General features: G+C 50.5%; 1 protein-coding gene across 1 annotated transcript; it reads right to left on the reverse strand.

The window, feature by feature from the left end:
• Positions 1-765: 765 nt before the first annotated feature.
• Positions 766-15,138, reverse strand: ACP7 (acid phosphatase 7, tartrate resistant (putative)). The gene is made up of 14 exons (XM_063140128.1): positions 15,052-15,138; positions 11,844-12,121; positions 10,027-10,227; positions 9,388-9,570; positions 9,170-9,195; positions 8,585-8,682; positions 7,922-7,984; positions 6,251-6,365; positions 5,888-6,001; positions 4,714-4,771; positions 3,700-3,767; positions 3,101-3,172; positions 2,365-2,502; positions 766-2,020 (listed from the first exon to the last, which is right to left on the reverse strand). The coding sequence occupies exons 2-14, from the start codon at positions 11,941-11,943 to the stop codon at positions 1,955-1,957; spliced, it is 1,302 nt and encodes a 433-aa protein (XP_062996198.1). The 5' UTR covers positions 11,944-12,121; positions 15,052-15,138; the 3' UTR covers positions 766-1,954.
• Positions 15,139-18,565: the final 3,427 nt, after the last annotated feature.

The following is an 18,565-nucleotide window of genomic DNA, read 5'->3' on the forward strand; positions in this document are numbered from 1 at the left end:
AGAGTACCCCCAAACTACAAACCTGTTCTTTCAGAGGCAGAGCAACCCCATCCAGAACAGGCAATGAGCCTGTCTCCCGGACTCGGGAACCACTCCCCCACAGGGCTTCCATCTTGCCAGGATTCAGTCTCAGTTTATTGGCCCTCATCCAGCCCATTACTGAGTCTAGGCACTGGTCCAGGACCTGCACAGCCTCACCTGATTCAGTTGTCACAGGGAGATAGAGCTGCGTGTCATCAGCGCATTGATGGCATTTAAACATTTCCCTTTATACACACACCTGTTCAAAGTTCAGTATCTGACGACTTGAACAGACATTCATACAAACAACTGATGAAGGATTTTGAATTAAAAAATATACTCCGTTCCAGTCGTCGTCGTCGTCCCTGCAATATTTAAAACTTTTCTTCAAGTAACGGCTTGCCTTTGACATGTTTCAGTTGTCTCTGTTTAATGCCACAGCAAAACACTCCATTCAATGCTACAGCAAAACACAGGAGCACACAATCTTGCCTAGGCCAGTAATTCTCACTGCTCTTAGTCTTTCAAAAGCCAGGAACTGCATAACGTTCACAGTTTACCATTGAATAGTTTTAATTTCACCTGAAATTTGCACACTGAGAAGGCTCTGCGTTTCAGTTTGCATTCAGTAGTGGTCATATTAGAGATCTGGATCAAATATTTGCCTCAATTTAAGTAGTACTGTGAGCAGTTAGGAGGCAAGAGACTACATTGTGGAATCAAACAGATTTATGGACTGATATATTAAAATATTTCTTAGTCGCCTTTCAGCCCAGAGGGATCCCCAAGGCAACTTACAATTTAATCCTCTAAAGCAATGTAGAAACTTTTTTTAAAAAACCACACAGCCCAAATCATATTCTGCATTGCAGAAATTATGGAATTTTCTTGTTACACGATGGCTTTAAAAGAATAGACAAAGTCATGGAAGATAATGCTGTCAATGGTTACTAGTTATGACAGCCATTTGGAGTGGCCAGATTGAGAGGCAACGTGCCTCTAAATAGCAGCTGCTCAGGGGCAACAGTGAGAGAGGGCTGTTGGTGGGCTTCCTAGAGCCATTTATTGGGCCGTTGTGGGAGGCCGGATGTTGGACTAGGTGGAAGGAAAGGAAAGGAACCTCTCGTGCAAGCACTGAGTCATTACCAACTCTTGGAGGGACGCCAGCTTTCGCTGACGTTTTCTTGGCAGGCCTTATAGCGGGGTGGTTTGCCGTTGCCTTCCCCAGCACTAGATGGACGTGTGGTCTAATCCAGAAGGGCTCTTATGACCCACTTCGAAGCAGCCTTGCAAAATACATCCACAAAAGTTACTGATCACAATGTTTTTCTTCCTAGCTGGCCCATTTGCCCACGTATACCTACGTTATTCTTTCACACCATGAAAGCAAAGTGAAGAGCCTTCCGTTTCTGCAAGGCTTCCTTTCCTAGTAAGCCTGGATGAATTTCACACTTCCCCATGAAACCAGGAGAGTGGCTGTTTATAAGCCTGCACTGAAGGGCAGAATTCACATTCAGTTCCCGGCATAGGCAAGGCCGGTCCAACCCCTGGACAAGAGGGACGTTTGCTGTACTTTGCACGGTGCACATTTATCAAAGAGCAATCGGACTGGCTGCGATTTCGCTCCTGGCCAACCCCTTTGCCAGGCCAGGGAAGAAATATCTCTCGGATGGGTGGCCTCCTAACCTGGAAATTTCCAAGGAAAAGGTTGGATAAGAGACTGATGAGGATTCTTGGTGCATCCGCTATCCTGTCCCAGGGCAGGAAGCGGAGATGGCAGTGTCCTCCTGCAATGAGCAGCAAGCGGGGCCGGTGTTGTGACTTCCGCTTCTTCCTCCGTCAGCGGCTGCTGGATATCAGAAAACTTCAGCAGCCATCCGGACCAGGGAGGGGACTGAGATGTCACCACCAAGGATCTTCCAGCACGGCAGGATTAGTGCCATGCTTCAGGGCCATGCCGTTCTTTGATCAGCCAAATCCCATCCACCACTTTCCCATCCTGAAAGGCAAACACAGAGGTTTCGGATGAAGGGACACTCCCAGAAAAGCCAGCAAGCTAGGTTTGGCCAGCCGTATCAGACGCAGGGTGTTGCAGACAACGCAAGGAGGGGACACGTCTGCAGTTCATGCATTTTAAACATCGCCTGGACAGGAACTGCAGTCAGAAACCCAGAAGCTTCTTCTCAGCCTGGGTTAAGAAAAGAGGTGTGAACGCTGCATGAACTTGGGCCCCAGGCTGGCAGTGGTGGGCCTGCTGCAGCCCTGAAGGCGACAGAAGGCGGACTGGCTTGCACTGGAGATCCCTGCGCTCAGGTTCCCATTTGCAGAGCCAGCAGCACCTACCTGGTCATCCGAGACTTGTTCCAGCCAGATGTGGGTCCTGTTGAAGATCTGCATACGGGTGAAACCATAATCCTCAATCCTCACAGCACTCCATTCACGCGGCTCTGGGACAAAGGGGTCCAGCCGTTCTTGACAACCCTGGAAAGGGGTGGGGGAAGGAAGAGGTTCAAATGCAAGGGTGGCCCTGCTGCACAAGCTGCCTTCAAGCTGCCAACTCTTCTCCCATCCTTGTGTCTCTCCACTCTTTTGTTTCTGAAAACAATACATAGGGAAGGAGAGACCCCAGCAGTACTCTCGGGCCTAGAGAGACAATTGGCTAATCCCAAGTGTGTGGAATCTGGCTGTGATAATAACGTGGTAGCCTCCAGGTATGTTGGACTACAACTCCCATCAGCCCCAGCCAGCAGGGATAACAGGAGCTGAGCTATAGTCTAGCACATCTCGAGGACACAAGATTGGGGAAGGCCAAATTGGGGTGGGGGGATCACTGATCAGAGGCTCAGCGCACGTTTTCCATGCGGAAGGTCCAGGCTCAGTCCCAAAGGAATCGGTGCTGTGAAACCGGTGATCCTGGGGGGCTGCTACCAGCCAGCGAAGGTAATACTGAGCTAAGGCAGTTTCCGATGGAAGGGACTCTGTATAAGATCCGAGACTTAGTATTATTAATTCACAGGTTTCAGAAAATGTGCCTTAACTCAAAAATTAAGCCTCCCCCCTTCCCAAACCTGTCACATACGGCAGATCCGGTGATAATATGCACAGGGGCGCCAGGGTTGGTATACGGGGCCTCGGTGCTGCCATTGTAAACCTGCAAGAGGGAGGGAGAGAAGGAGAGAGAGAAAGAGAGAGAGAAAGAATGTCACCTGAGATCATGAACTGCAGGAATCCAGCAATGGTCAAATGGCGGCTAGCTCACCCCCAGAAAACACCCACCCATTTCTGACTAGTTGCGTGGGGACAGATAATTTCTCAGAGTGGAAGAGCCTCTAGCCTTAAGCTAAAAAGGGCAGGGCCTTTTCGGTGGGGTTTTTATTTTCGTACGTCGCCCGGAGAACTTTAGATATTGGTCGGTATAGAAATATAACAAACAAATAAAAAGTTATCACATGGATCACGGCCACTTCCTCACTCTCATTTGCTTTGGGATTCCAACACGGTGAAGGCTCCAGATCTCTCCCCTACCAGGGAGATCTTGCTGGATGGAGACAGGACTCCCCCAAACACCCCCTCCCCATTTTCCAGACCAGAAGGTAAACAGCACCACGGGTGAGCAGCATGAAGGTTCCAGGCGCCCTCCTGACCAGGGCTCTGGCCCGTTCCTGGGTCTGGAATCACCTGGTAGTCGTAGATCGGCCAGAGCCTCTCGTAGGAGTGCTCGTGGGCCCATAGCTCCAGATCAACTCCTGGCAGAACAGAAGAGAAGGAGGTGCAATGAGGCTGGTGGCTGCCAAAGCCCCCTTTCCCCAAGGAGAGAGGACCTGCCTGGGCAGGGAACAGCTGCTGAGGGTTGGACTCGATGGCCTTTTAGGCCCCTTCCAACTCTACTATTCTATGATTCTATGAGGCTAGCAGGCACTCTCTTAGGGCAGCAGGTGCAAACGCTTTTTCAGCCCGAGGGCCGAACTCAGAGAAGCTTGCGGGGGGTGGGATCCCAGTGGTGGGCGGGGCCAAAGTCAAAAGTGGGTGGGGCCAAGATACTGAAACATACCAACATATCGTAGCTTAAGGGCGCAATGCTATGAATATTTATTTATTTATTTATTTATTATATTTATATACCACCCCATAGCCAAAGCTCTCTGGGCGGTTTACAAAAGTTAAAAACAGTAAACATTAAAAAATATTCAAAATTTATACAAAAATATACAAAAATTCCCAGCCCACCATACCGGGAATTGCAGGGCTTTTCTTCTGTCTAAACACGCATAGGATTGCGCCCCAAAGCTCTTACCGCTAGTAACCAAGCCTTTGGAGAGGCTTACCTTGTAGCAGTGAGTCTCACAGGCTAGCTTTGTCAAAAGGACTTTCTTGTCCATCTTTCCCACCTCTGTTACTCTTCAATGGAAATCCCCGGGACCAAACCCGGGACATTGTGTGTGCGATCTCAGCCACAGAGGTTCACTGTTGAGGTTCTAGCGCAGCCTTCCTCAACCTGGGGCGCTCCAGATGTGTTGGACTGGGGCATTCTGGGAGATGCAGTCCAACACATCTGGAGCGCCCCAGGTTGAGGAAGGCTGTTCTAGCGGGTGGATATTTATTTGCTTGGCTGTGTTCCCTCACCTAATCTGACAAGGCAGAATGGGGGTGCTGGCAGGAAGCCCGTTGGAAAAGCAGAGGCTTAAAACCTACCATACTTGTAGAACAAGTCCTCCAAGCCATACTGGTGCGGTTCAAGCCCTCGGCGTACCTGGGTTGGGGGAGGAGACGGAGGGGTGGGGGAGAGACAACAAATCAATGCGTGCCAATTCCTGGACACTCCCTTTCCCCTATGACTCGCTCAAGGCTGCCGGTCTGCCTCAGTTCTGCAGCGGCACAGGACATGGGATTGGGCACAGAACTCCGGTTCCCAAGAATTTCAGGAACCCAACACAGTATACAAAAAGCTAATTAGCTATATTTTTCCTAAACAGGCAAAGGTCTGTGCCATTGCACAACATTATACTTCTTTAACATTCCATTTTAGCTTTTTGTATACTGTGTAGATATAATACCGGAAGATGGTGTCTCCTTGAAAAACTTAATAAAGAGAGATTGCGTGAGCTTTCCACTGCCTGTTGGCGGTAAGTTGTCTGAATAACGCAATTCGTGGTGTTCTTATCTTGTGAACCAGCCAAAAGAATAAGAAGTAAATGAGAGTTGTTACTGTGGAGTAACTCTAATCAAATGTGTTTACTTTGGAATTGTTATTTTTTACAGAGTACTCAGACTGACGTTTTTGAAGAAGGAATAACATGAACCTTGTTGACTAAATTTGGTCTTAATATACTGTTGTGATTAGATTAAAGTGTTTGATGTCTATGGGTCGGATTTTCTGCAATGATTGTTTAAATTTGGTTTGAAATGATTGTTAAGTACTATTGAATGCTATTAATATGTAATGAAATGCTACACTGATGTGATAGTTGATTGTTGTAGACTTGGATTGTAAATAGTTATTCTAGTGAAAACAAGTGTGTATAATTTTTGGAATGAAGATTTAATTCATTGGGTTTATTTTGTTTCTACGTTGGTGCCTTTTGGGTTCCTTTTGTTCACGTTTTCACCACCACTGCCTCCCTTACTATAGTTTCCCAAGAAAAGGTTTCTAGCCCTCATGGCTGCGATGATAGGCTCCCAAGTATGTGGGCCAATGCCCAGTGCAATCTCAGCAGCCAGAAGGGATTGCTTGTACAGCTGCTTGCCCCTTTCCGACGTCTGAGTAAAAGCGTATTAGCTGCGTAGAACGCTCATGGACACGATTTGCTCTGCCTCTTGGTCCAGGCGGTCAGGATCTGGCTGTTCTTGGCTCCTCCCTCTCACTCACAATGCTCTCGTGGGTGGTGCAGTCATCTTGGTCATTGTTGGAGCAGTACATGGGCCGGTGCCCCATGGTTATGATCCAGGGGCGCTCCTTGCGCCTTTCAGGCCGGCTCGCCTCCTGCCACAAAGGGGAAGTGAGCAGTGAGTGGGCGAGCCCAGTGAAGGCTGGTGGCTCTGATGCCAGTGGGGCGGTGAATCCACTCCGGGTTTCAGTCAGAACCAGTGATCCGCACCTTGGGTGCGGATCACTGGTTCTGACTGAAACCCGGAGTGGATTCACCGCCCCACTGGCATCGGAGTCACCAGCCTCCCCTTCCATCCACCGGCTGTCCTGCTGCCCACCCAATATGCCCGCCCCGCTGCTCACCTGCAGGTCCTTCTCCAACCACTGGAACTGCTCTGCCACCAGCCGCCAGCCGTATTCCAGGTAGAAATACACCTCAGTGGAGAAGGAGATGATGTGAGCAGGGCCAATGTCCCAGCTGGAAGGGAAAGGGGGAGGTCAGCGGCCCCAGGGAAGAGCTGCGAGCTGCAAAACTGAGGCCTCTGTGTAAGAAGCCAAGGACGCTCTTCTGGGCGTTTCCATCTTGGATGGAAGCAGCAGTCCAGGCTCCCTCCATGCAAGACTTTTAAAAATCCCTTTAAAGTATTTCTATCCTGCTCCTCAGCCACAAAGGACCCCAGAGCAGCTTACATGCAAGCAGTAGAACAAGGCAGCCCCTGCTCATGGCCTTATGACGTGAAAAGTCACGACACACAAGGAAAAGGGGATGGGGAGGGAAGAGGAGCAGGGCATTAAGCCTTTCAGCAAGAATGACCCTGTTTCCATGGCTCATCTCCCTCAGTGCAGCCTGCAGGATTTGTCCCCCAGCTATGGTAAAAACAAACAACAGTCAATCATCTTGGGGAGAGACCTTGAAGTCCAATTTATACCACCCAATTTACACCAACCAGAAGCCCAGCATAGCCTGGAAATGACCAGCAATTCCATGAAGTCCAAACCCACAAAGAGAGAGAACGGAGAAGTGTCTCTTGGTGGGTCTGCCTTAGAACTCCCTCCAACATTGGGATTGGAGGATGCTTCACATGAGGTGATCACTTCTCATCACGATTGGGAGTTGAATATGCCTCTCATCACTTCAAAAAAACCATTACCCCTCCCGCTTTTAACCATTCTATAAAAATTAATAGCAAGCAAACTGCACGATGAAGAATTCTGAAAATCGACACAAATGACCACAAATGATCACTCTTTAAGCACGGTAAGTTTCAAGGATGTAGCTTGAAAAACAAAAAAGTTATACGTGCTTATTTTGCGCAATGCAAACCTATGGGGGGAAAGTTCCAAAATGGCGGGCGGATCGCTCTACTACAAGCGGAGCACTCCTCTTGTGGGTGCTCCGCTTCATTATGCTTCGCTAACCCCCCCCCGACTCGTGAATCAGGCCCCTCCGATGTCACTTCTATGACCCGAAACAGAGCGGCGCACAGCCCTATCAAATATATCAGTAATAAGACTACCAACAGCTACCGATGGCTACATGCTACCTCTAGCATCAGAGGCAGTATACCTATATACACTAATGGCTGGGGAACATGGGTGGGGGGGTGCTGTTGCACCGTGTCCTGCTTATGGGTCCCTGGTCAACATCTGACTGGCCACTGTGTGAACAGAGGGCTGGACTAGATGGACCCTTGGTCTGATCCAGCATCAGGGCTCTTCTGATGTTCTTAAAACAAATCAGCATATATCAGCCTTCCCAACCTGGTGACCTCTAGGTATGTTGGACTACAACTCCCAGCATTCCTGACCACTGGCCATGCTGGCTGGGGCTAATGGGAGTTGAAGTCCAAAACATTTGGAGAGCCCCAAGTTGAGGAAGGCTGGCATAGATGGAGGCATTATTAGGACTGTTTTTGCATGCCAACTGTAAAGCCTTTTGCTGATCAACCACGAATGAGCGACTAAGAAGGCAGCTGAAAAAGGAAGGTTCCTTCCTCCTGTTTCCTCTGCCATCCCCTCCTCCTTATGGCTCACCTGTACCAGAGGCTCTCCGTGTTGCCAGGCATGCTGAAGCGAGAGCGGTAGTTGGAGAAGTTGCTAAAAGAGAGAACAAGAGAGAAGGTTAAGGAGGGACTAGGGAGGGGGGGTGGAGTGGACAAAGGAACGTCTCAGTCTTAATTTGGATAAATAGGTAAGGCAGGATGGAGTTCAGGCTCAGGGCAACGTCCCTCACTACCTCTGTCTGTGGATTTGACAGAGGCTGCTCAACGGCAAGAGAAAGGCCCTTTCCCCACGCTCAGACAGGGCCGGTGCTACCATAGAGGCCACTCAGGCGGCTGCCTAGAGCGCCAAGGTAAGGGGAGCACTGAATGCCGCACCTGGAAGCCGCTGTCCCACAGCGGCTCTGAGAGGGTGGCTTCCGGGTGTGCCGTTCCGAAGCCCCCCCCTCCAGCGCCCTGGCTTCACTTCAGCTGGGCGCCCCCCCCCCCCCAGCATCCTGGCTTGAAGCCGGGGCCTCAATTGAAGCCCGTGATGGACCGCAACGGACACAGGTAAGGGGGCGGGGGGGAGTTTGGCTTACCTGGCTCCGCCGCCATCCATGCGGCCTGAAAGCACGATGATTGACACAGAACCAGAGCATAGGGGCCGTTGGAACTCTTGCTGGTCTTTATTGCCAGCCAGCCCATCGCTACTCACTATTTCTCTTCGTGATTCCCAGGGCAAGTCATGTATGGCACCGAGGCAGCCATCGGCTCAATTTTCCTCATGAAAGCATCTCCAACAAGGGCATCAGACTGCAAGACACAGAACAGAAGGCTTGGGAAGAGAAGAGCAGCTTCCGTGCATAGGAGGGACGGGGAACCTTCACCCCGTGACAGGCGGTGGTTGACTCACCAGGGGGGGAAGCCAATCTGGGGCTACCAGTGAGGGTGGGCAGAGCCAGAGCAGAGCGTGGGTGGCGCCAGAGACCAGAATCGTGCCCAGAAACATAGTGGTAACCAGTGCAGCTGTTCTAAAATGGGCACCCTGGCAGCCCGAAGAGACATGGCTAGAAGTCGGAAAACTGCAGAACTTCTAACAATGAAATCTTGGCATATGGATGGGGGATTCCAGGAGTTGTAGCCCAACACATCTGGAGGGCACCATGCTGGGGAGGGCTGACTTAAAGGGTAATCAAGTGAAGTGAGGATCTGGCGCTTGCAGTCCGACACCTCTGGAAAGAGAGCTGCTTAAATGCAGTAGTTTGAGATCCCAAACGTGGGCAGCCCACAAACCTCTTACCGTGTCCAAGTCGTAAGCAAAATCCCCTGTGGAGAGAAACAAGATCAGAATCAGACAGAGCAGGGGCCATTTGCAGGGGCTGGGAGGGCTGGGTTTTGAAGAAGTGCCAACGTTCGCCCTCTCCTTCCAACGCAGAAGGGGTGTCTGAGAGAGGGCTGTCTTGCACACATCCCCTTGGGATAAAAGCCCAGGTAGGAGAAGACGCCCTCTGACCATACCTACGTGCAGCACCACGTCATACAAGCCCATCTCGGTCTCGCGCTGCAGTCGAGGCAAGGCCTGGGGGTTCTGCAGGCCCATGTCCCCAAACACGGCCAAGCGTGGGCTCCAGTCGGCGCCGTTCAGCACAGCCCAGAAGCTGTAGGAGGTGCTCCAGCCTTGGTTGCTCCCACAGCGATAGGCTGCCGAGAAAGAGGGGAGATCTGCTCAGAAGGCTTCCGTGGGAGTCCGTGAATGTGGCTTTTGACTCACCTTCTGCCAAAGGAGTCCTTTTTCTCCTACCTCCACAATGGTATCCTCACAACCACCCTGTGAGGTGGGGCAGGCTGAGAAATAGTGACCGGCCCTAGGTCATCCAGGGGGTTTCATGAGTGGGCCAAGGCTGGAACGCAGGTCTCCCTGATCTAAGCCCGACACTCTCTCCACTGCCCCACACTGGCTTACAGTAAGGCCATCTCTAACAGAAACACACCGGGCAGACAGAATCCCCGCCTCCGGTGTGTCTCTGTCTAGGAGCAGACCCTGCAGTCCTTTGCGAAGGAATTAGGTAGCTCAGCCAATGTGGACATAGTGCATGGACACCTCAGGTGGCTTCTGCAGCGTTCCCTGAAGACGCGCTAGAAAGGGCTGCCGCTTACCGTAGCGCTGTCCTGGCACAAGGCCCTGCAGGGCGACGCGGTGGATGAACATGGTGCGGTGTGACTTCCCACCATCCACAAACCGTGAGGCATTTCCTCTGGCCAAGTGCGTGAAGGCCTCTCCCGGATCCAGGCCAAAGATTACAATGGACTCGGCTGGCTCAAAGGTCGTCCAGGTGACCATCATGGAGGTGGGTTCTCCTGTGGAAGCACCAGCAGCTGAGTTCGATCACAGGATGTGTGCACTTATGCAGAGCCCAGCCAGCAGCCCACTCAGCCCCATAGCATGTAGGCCCTCTAGGGACCGACTACAGCAGCCTTGCTCAACTTAGCAACAACCAGATGTGTTGGATGACAACTCCCAGCATCCCCCAGCTAGTATGGGGAAGATGGGCAAGGCTGGTCTGCAGGGATCATTCCCAGCTCTGGTCTAAGATTGAGCCCAGGACCTTCTGCAAGCAAAGCACGTCATCCGGCAGAGGTGTGCTCCCCCTGGTCCCGCCAGGGCAAAGCGATACCAGGGTCCCCATCCCATTTGAACCCACGGACACATCTGGGAATTTGAGAGACTCATGTGGGCACCACCACAAAACACCCACTCAGGGGATCGCTACCGTGGCACCTCCCTGGCCCACCCACGGATCTTAGGCTGCGCCTTATTCAGGGAAAGTGTTTGCTTTGCACCTGTTGGACGATGCAATCTCTCTTTAATAAAGGATGATGGTCTAATGCAGGTTGTTGAACCTCTTTCAGCCCAAAGGGCTGAATTCAGGCTTTGAAAAGCTCTCAAGGGCTGCATTGAGGTGGTGCTGGGCGGGGCTAAAGGCAGGAGGGGCCAAAATACCAAAAATACCAGAGCTTGCTTTAGCTCAGCCTTCCTCAACCTGGGGCGCTCCAGATGTGCTGGACTGCATCTCCCAGAATGCCCCAGCCAGCTCTGAAACTGCTCATGCCCCAGCCAGAGCCATGCCTCTGCTGGCTGGGGCATTCTGGGAGTTGTAGTCCAACACATCTGGAGCACCACAGGTTGAGGAAGGCTGCTTTAGCTTAACGCTCTTTCTGTCAGCAATGCAGCCTTAAGAGAAGCATTTCAGCCTTTTAGAATGGGGGGAGAATAGGCACAAAAGCCAGAAATCCACAAATCCCTGGGCGTGGGCGTGGGAGGACAGATTGGGCCCCCATGTGAGCTGGATTGGGCCCATGTGTCTGAGGTTCTGCACCCAATTTAGGGCATCATCATCATAATGATTGATTGATTGATTGATTGATTGTTTGATCTCCCGCCTCTCCCTCTGGATTGAGGCGGGGAACAACACTAAATACAATGTAATACATAAAATTAGTTGAAAGAGGAGCGTATAAAACCAATACGATATTAAAATAACAATCACAGCATCTTAAAATTCTTAGGTTTAAAATTCATCTGGGTAGGCCTGCCGGAAGAGACGAGTCTTTACGGCTGTCTTAAACTCAGAGGGAGCTTTAAGCTGACGAATCTCCTCCGGCAGGCCGTTCCAGAGTCGGGGGGCGGCAGAAGAAAAGGTCCTCTGGGTAACAGTTGCCAGCCTAGTTGTGGATGACTGGAGTAAACCCTTCCCAGAGGACCTGAGTGAGTGAGGCAGACTGTATGGGAGAAAGCGATCCTGCAGGTAACCTGGACCCAAACCATGTAGGGCTTTAAAGGTAATAACCAACACTTTATGCTTCTCCCGGAAACTAATTAGCAGCCAGTGCACTGATTTCAAAGTTGGCATAAAGTATGACCACACTTGTACAGAGACTGAAACCCAAGGGGACCCATGGGTAATAAAACTCACCTGGATAAGAGAGGTGCACCTGCTCCGGTTGGGTGGAGCTGGATCCTTCACATCGCAGCTGAGGGAGCCACAGACAGAAGAAGCAAACCAACTTCCACATCCTACTCTGGGTCCTTCCGAGGTCTCCACCTCTTCAGCAACACTGCCGAAAGCCTTCAGGAACGAACTCAGACCTGGTGCAGAGGACAAGCTGGAATCCCAGGTAAGGTCACGCCACAACTCCGTTTGCTAAGTCTCGGGTGCTGGTGTCGTAATGCTTTGGACTCCAGAATCTGGGGCTGCGGAAGGCAGGAGAACAGGGAGTTTTGGGTTGTGACTGCCCAGCCCTGCTCCACAGCGAGAACCAGAGGACAAAGTGCAGCTTTCTCAGGCGCACATCCACACCAATCGGTTTTCTGCAGGAGTTCGCTTAGCAAATACCCCTGATGCTGCCTGCACCTAACCCCAGCTCCTGTTCAAATTAGTGCTCCATCCCCAAATTGCTCTTTCAGTGCTAAAGTTGGCACTTCAGTACTGGTATTAATCTTACCAAGCTGCCTCTGCAGGGATCCCTTGGTAGCCGGCTCAAACTTGTACTTGCCAGAACCACAGTGCATAGTTAAATTATGGAATTCCCTACCACAAGATGCAATGATGGCCAGCAATTTGGATAGTTTTAAAAGGGGGTTGATAAATTCCTGGAGGAGAATGCTATCAATAGCTACTAGCCCTAATACTAATAATACTAATAATACTACTAATAATAAAGAAAAAAAATAGTTCTTACCCGCCTCTCCGTTTGGATTGAGGCGGGGAACAACAATAAAGGCAGGGAACAACAATATGTTGATTTGAAGTGCTGGTATGACCGGTCAGCAGTCTAGCTGCTGCATTTTGCACTAGCTGCAGCTTCCGAGTCGTCTTCAAGGGCAGCCCCAGGTAGAGTGCATTGCAGTAGTCTAATCTGAAAGTTACCAGCGTGTGCACTACTGTGGCTAGGTTGTCCCTGTCCAGGAAAGGCCGTAGCTGGCGGATCAGCCAAAGCTGACCCCAAGTACTCTGTGCCACGGAGTCCACCTGGACCTCCAGTGACAAGGATGGATCTAGGAATATTCCCAAGCCACGCACCTGCTCCTTCAGAGGGAGTGCAACCCCATCCAGAACAGGTCGCTTATCCAATTCCTGGACTTGAGAACCACATGACACAAGCCACACTGGCGCCTGTAATTATGCAAATCCGGATGGCGGGGAAAATAAGCCATAGTGGGTTATTTCCTCTGCCATGATTGTGAAAGCTCTGGTGGGGGTGGGGGAATTAAGGGTGCTTCCAAATGCAGTTCAGGTAGGGTCACCACATGAAAAGGAGGACAGGGCTCCTGCATTTTTAACAGTTGTATTGAAAAGGAAATTTCAGCAGGTGTCATTTGTATATATGGGGAACCTGGTGAAATTCCCTCTTCATCACAACAGTTAGAGCTGCAGGAGCCTTGCCCTCTTTTAAAACTTGTCATTCTAGTATAGCTCCTGCACCTTTAACTGTGGTGATGAAGAGGGAATTTCACCAGGTTCTCCATATATACAAAAGACGCCTGCTGAAATTCCCTTTTCTATGCAACTGTTAAAGATACAGGAGCGCTGTCCTCCTTTCCATAGGGTCACCCTAGTTCAGGGGGTGAGAAATGTGCCTCCTCAGCTATCAACCACTTGGTAAACACTGGTCTAGGTGGAGGCTGCTGTAAAATGCTTATCAGCCAGATGATCCCTGAGAGGTGACCTGCTTCCTGTTTTTCATGATCACAGAATGACTTCCTGCTTTGTTACCCCCCTCCCCCCTCTCTCTTCTCCCTCTGTTGCTGAATGTTTTATCATGAACTCCTTGGGATGGAGACCCCCTCTGTAAGAATCCTGTGGTTGCATCGCAGTGTTGGGGTACCCCACACTGTACTTCTCCTGCATAGGCGTGAACAGCTCATTTCACTGGAGTGTCATCTTAGAGGCTGCAATTGGAGCTGAGGAGGGGAAAACACATTTTCTCTCACCCCCCCCCTCCCAGGCCCCAATTGGAGCAGTGGGGGGCAGGAAAGCATGCTTTCCGGGGCCTCTGGAAAGTGCAAAGTTCCCCTGGGGATGCTAATGGTGGCCGCAGTTTCCCGTCCTCCTTAAAAGCCTCAATTCAAGCAGTGGGGTGTGTGGGAAAACGGAGGTGGCCCCAGAAAATTAGGGTGTGCCTGGGCACATCTGGCACACCCTGTGCGCACGCCTATGTTCTCCTGAAGAGAGTGCCCTCTTCCATACGTACCAGCATTCTGGTCAAAAGTGCAAGGTGAAATGCACATTAATGTGGGATGCTCCCACGCAATGCTAAGCAATTAGGAACTGGTGGGCAGGGTTACACACACCCCAAAATTTGGCCGCCCTAAACATTATACCCAGACTACCAGGAGAACTTCCCTTATGAGATACTCTAGCCTTAAATCTAGACCAATGTTGCCTTTTGGTGCAAGTCACTCTCGAATGTGCTGTCCCCTGCCAATAGCTGCCAATATGCAAAGAGATGAACATGGAACTGGGGGCATCCGTCCCAAAATAAGCTTTGTCCACTGTGGATCATCCACCGGCACAACTAGGACACTGTCCCTATGAGATGCCGTAAAATCCAGTGGAGGCTGGTGGTTCTAACGTCAGTGGGGCAGTGAATCCTCTCCAGGGTTCAGTCAGAACTCTAAAGAAGCTATCCAAGGCGTGAAGCCCCTAAAGAATGCTGACTGAGAGGATTCACTGCCCCACTGACGTTAGAGCCACCAGCCTCCACTGGAGAAAAGTCACTGTTGGCACCAAACAAATAATAAACAACCTCCATTTCAATATCCTCTTGTTTGCTCCTGGGTTTGCACGGCAAAACAGCACAGCTTCTCACACGGCCGGGATTAGGGAGACGGTCTGGAGCGTAGCTGCCCCGGAGGCTCAGGTGGGCTGTATTCCCACACACCTGGAGGGCACCAGGTTGGGGAATGCCCCTGTGCAGACGCGCCGGCTCATCTCTCCCTCCTTTTCCCCACCCCGTCTCTTTGGATTGCCCGAGTTCCACGGTGGGAGTCAGAATGATCAAGACGAGACGCCCCCAAACATGTGCAGGGTGCGCCCCAGTGTCCACCCGCAGTCAGACTGGAGGCTCCCGGGGTTAGGGGGCGCCCGGCTGGCCGCGAGCCCCCAGCGACCACGCACTGACCTTGCTCGGGGGCTCTTCCTGCCCACCTGTGGCCTCTGCCGCGGCCCAGGAGGCAGCAGGGAGGGCTGCGGACCCAGATGCGAGAGGGAAGCCGCGCGAGCAGCAGCACCGCGCAGGCAGGAGGCGCCAGGACTTGCGAGATCAATAAGCAGCCGGGGAGGAGGAGGACCTAGCCGGGAGAAACGCCCTCGCCAGCTGTAGCAAAGACAGCGGGAGGCCGGATTTCCTGGCCATCCCTCCTCTCGCCTTTGCGGGGCGCAGAAGAAGGGGCGCCCCCACCCCGGACGGCCTCGTTGCAGCGCGTCTCCCCCCACCCCCCATCCAGCCCCGCAATAAAAGGGGAGCCGGCGAGGGCGGCCCCTTGCGCCTCTCAAAAACGGACAGCTATTTACATCACATTTGCACCGGCAGGTTTAAATGCCTAGGTGCACTTTTAGAGACAGTGGTCCTACCTGGAAAAGGAAAGACCGCTTCATCTCACCGTGAAGGCAGGCGGTCTCGACGGCAGGCGGAACACCGCCGACCTGTTCTGTTGGCGGCGCTGTTGCCAAATGAGGATGGGCAACTTCAGGGTCTCCGCCAGATATAGGCAGGGCAAGCCTTCAAACAGAGGACAGGCCTCTGCGAAAGAGGACACTTGGCCGCCGCCACCCACCAAAAAACCTTTTCTGTTTTATTTGCCTTGCAAAATGTTTCCTGCACCAGATGGGGTAAAATCAGCTGTTTGGTATTTTTAGCCCCACTCTCCAGTGTAGTCCAGTGTTGCGATTCCCATCTTCTGGCCAGATGGTGGGTGTTCAACCTGTTCTGGATGGGGTTGCACACCCCCTGAAGGAGCAGGTTCATAGTTTGGGGGTTCTCCTAGAACCATCTCTGTCACTTGAGGCCCAGGTGGCCTTGGTGGCACAGAGCGCCTTCTACCAACTCCGTTTGGTGGCCCAGCTATGCCCCTATCTGGACAGGGATAACCTAGCTTCAGTCGTCCATGCTCTGGCAGTCTCCAAATTATTATTATTATTATTATTATTATTATTATTATTATTATTATTATTATTATTATTTATATAGCACCATCAATGTACATGGTGCTGATTACTGCACCAATTAGATTACTGCAATGCCCTCTATGTGGGGCAGCCTTTGAAGACGGTTCGGAAGCTGCAGCTTGTGCAAAATGCAGTGGCCAGATTGATAACTGGAACTGGAAGGTTCGAACATATAACTTGGAACCTACATTATATGCCTTTAGACACCAGGTGAAGACCTTTTTATTCTCCCAGCATTTTAACAGTCTGTAAAAAAATTTAACTTGGTGTTTTAAATTTGTAATTTTGCATTGCTACTGTTTTTATCTAGTTGAGCTTTTATATTGTATTTTACATTATGGTTTTATACTGTTGTTTTATACTTTGAATGTTTTTAATTTTTGTGAACCGCCCAGAGAGCTCCAACTATTGGCGGTACAGAAATGTAATAAATAAATAAATAAATAAACACCAATTCTGGCCCGCTTGCATTGGCTGCCTATACATTTCTGAGCTCAATTCAAGGTGCTGGTTTTAACCTATAAAGGTTAACCTACATGGACCAACACCTCTCCCGACATGAACCTACCCGTACACTGCGATCAACATCTAAGTGCCTACTCCGAGTGCCTACTCCAAGGGAAGCTTGGAGGATGGCAACAAGGGAGAGGGCCTTTTCAGTGGTGGCCCCCCAATTATGGAATGATCTCCCCGACGAGGCTTGCCTGGTGCCACAGGTCAAAACTTTTCCCCCAGGCATTTAACAGCATATGCTAAGTTTTTTTTTAATGGACCCCAGAACTGTCGTTGTTTAAAATGGATACTGTTTTTCACTGTTGTTTTTTATATTTTTGATGGTTTTAAATTTGTATACTTTTTAATGTTCACTGTTTAAACTTTTGTAAACCGCCCAGAGAGCTCCGGCTATGGGACGGTATATAAATGTAATAAATAAATAAATGCAGGTGAGGGAGGCGAAGAGCTGCAAACGCAGGGGAACAGGCCCTTCCTGCAACCTGATGTACATTGGGCATGTGCGGGTGTGTCTTTTGCTGTACTGTCTGAGTTTCACATGGAGGGGTGTCCTCTTAAGGCAGCCTTCCTCAACCTGGGGCACTCCAGATGTGTTGGACTGCAACTCCCAGAATGCCCCAGCCAGCTGGCTGGGGCATTCTGGGAGATGCAGTCCAATACATCTGGAGCGCCCCAGGTTGAGGAAGGCTGTCTTAAGGGGTCAACTTAAAAACACCTTTCTGTGAGAGGTATTGAGCAATATCAGAGCTCCATTACGTAATATTTTCAAACAAGCAATTAGACTCTCAATCACAGGGAGAAATGGAAGAAATGAAGAGCAGGAGAACAAGAGCAGATCTCCCAGGCAGAGAGGCACTCCAGTGCTGGTGGATTTATTACACCTGTTGCCAGATGAGCTGCTGGTGCTGATCCTGAGCTGGGTGCCAGCCCATACCCTCATGACTCATTGCCACTTGGTGTGTTGCGAGTGGATAGACCTATTTGACAACCCCACTGTCTGGAAGCTTTCAGTGGGAGAAGGGCCCATCCAAGCAGGGGGGGGGGGCTTGAAATTGCTAGCTGAGCACCCTTCAGCACTTTGGGAGGACCCTAATCAAGAATCCTTCTGGGCAAGGTGAGAGTCCTAGTAGGGTAGCGTCCCCAAATATCTAAATTGAGAAGTGCCAGCACTCAACACATCCAACTGGGATTCATACCCTTTATCCTGGGGGGGGGGGAAACATATCCCCTAATCACAGATATGTAGGGGCTAATTGTGCTCACTCAGTAGTAGTAGGAGATGCACTCTGCCTATGCTCTATGGTAGCATTCTATCATTACTCACCACTTTGCAAAGTCAGACACAGACCCTGAAAATAGTTGCTTTGAAACAGATTATCCCCAAATTTGGAAGTAGAAAGGGAGAAAGTGTGAAAAGGAAAGCGAAAGGGAAAAGCTTTTCATTCCATATGGTGTTCTGATGAATGTAGCGTACTTCTCAAGAATACTGTGGGTGTTTTTATTGCTGAATCAGTTTTTGTTCCTCTATTTACATGCTTGGGCTCTATAAAAAGAACTGAAATTCTCCAGATTTTCTTTTCCTTGTAAAGCAAGGAGTGGTGTTCCTCTACCCAGACATAGCTTGAGTCAAACATATTACAACAGATCTATTAAAAGGTCATTCGGTAACAGACCTCTGACTTGCAACAGAGAGTCAACATTTGTTGCTGAGGTCAACATCTCTAAACTTGGCTTGAACAAGTTGTCTAAATGGCTTAGTCAGGACAGTGAGCAGAGCCCACACGGTCCACCTTGCAATTCACTTTCCTTGGTGCTGACTAATTCCGTTTGGCTATCCATGGACTCCATCTTCTCCACAACGACCCAAACAGGAAATTCTGGAATTTGAGGAATTTTTTTTTAAAAAAGGGGGGGGAGCAAGGGAGAACGTCACAAGCATCCACCAAAGCCAGCCT

This window comes from Elgaria multicarinata, chromosome 13 (assembly GCF_023053635.1).
Source record: "Elgaria multicarinata webbii isolate HBS135686 ecotype San Diego chromosome 13, rElgMul1.1.pri, whole genome shotgun sequence".
Classification (NCBI taxonomy): Eukaryota; Metazoa; Chordata; class Lepidosauria; order Squamata; family Anguidae; genus Elgaria; species Elgaria multicarinata.

Coding starts and splice junctions, on each gene's coding strand:
- ACP7 (XM_063140128.1), bottom strand. CDS start 11,943: ATGTGGAAGTTGGTTTGCTTCTTCTGTCTGTGGCTCCCTCAGCTGCGA. Junction 9,571..10,026: donor TGTGCCAGGACAGCGCTACG/GTAAGCGGCAGC, acceptor CTTTCTCGGCAG/CCTATCGCTGTGGGAGCAAC. Junction 9,196..9,387: donor TGACGTGGTGCTGCACGTAG/GTATGGTCAGAG, acceptor TTCTCTCCACAG/GGGATTTTGCTTACGACTTG.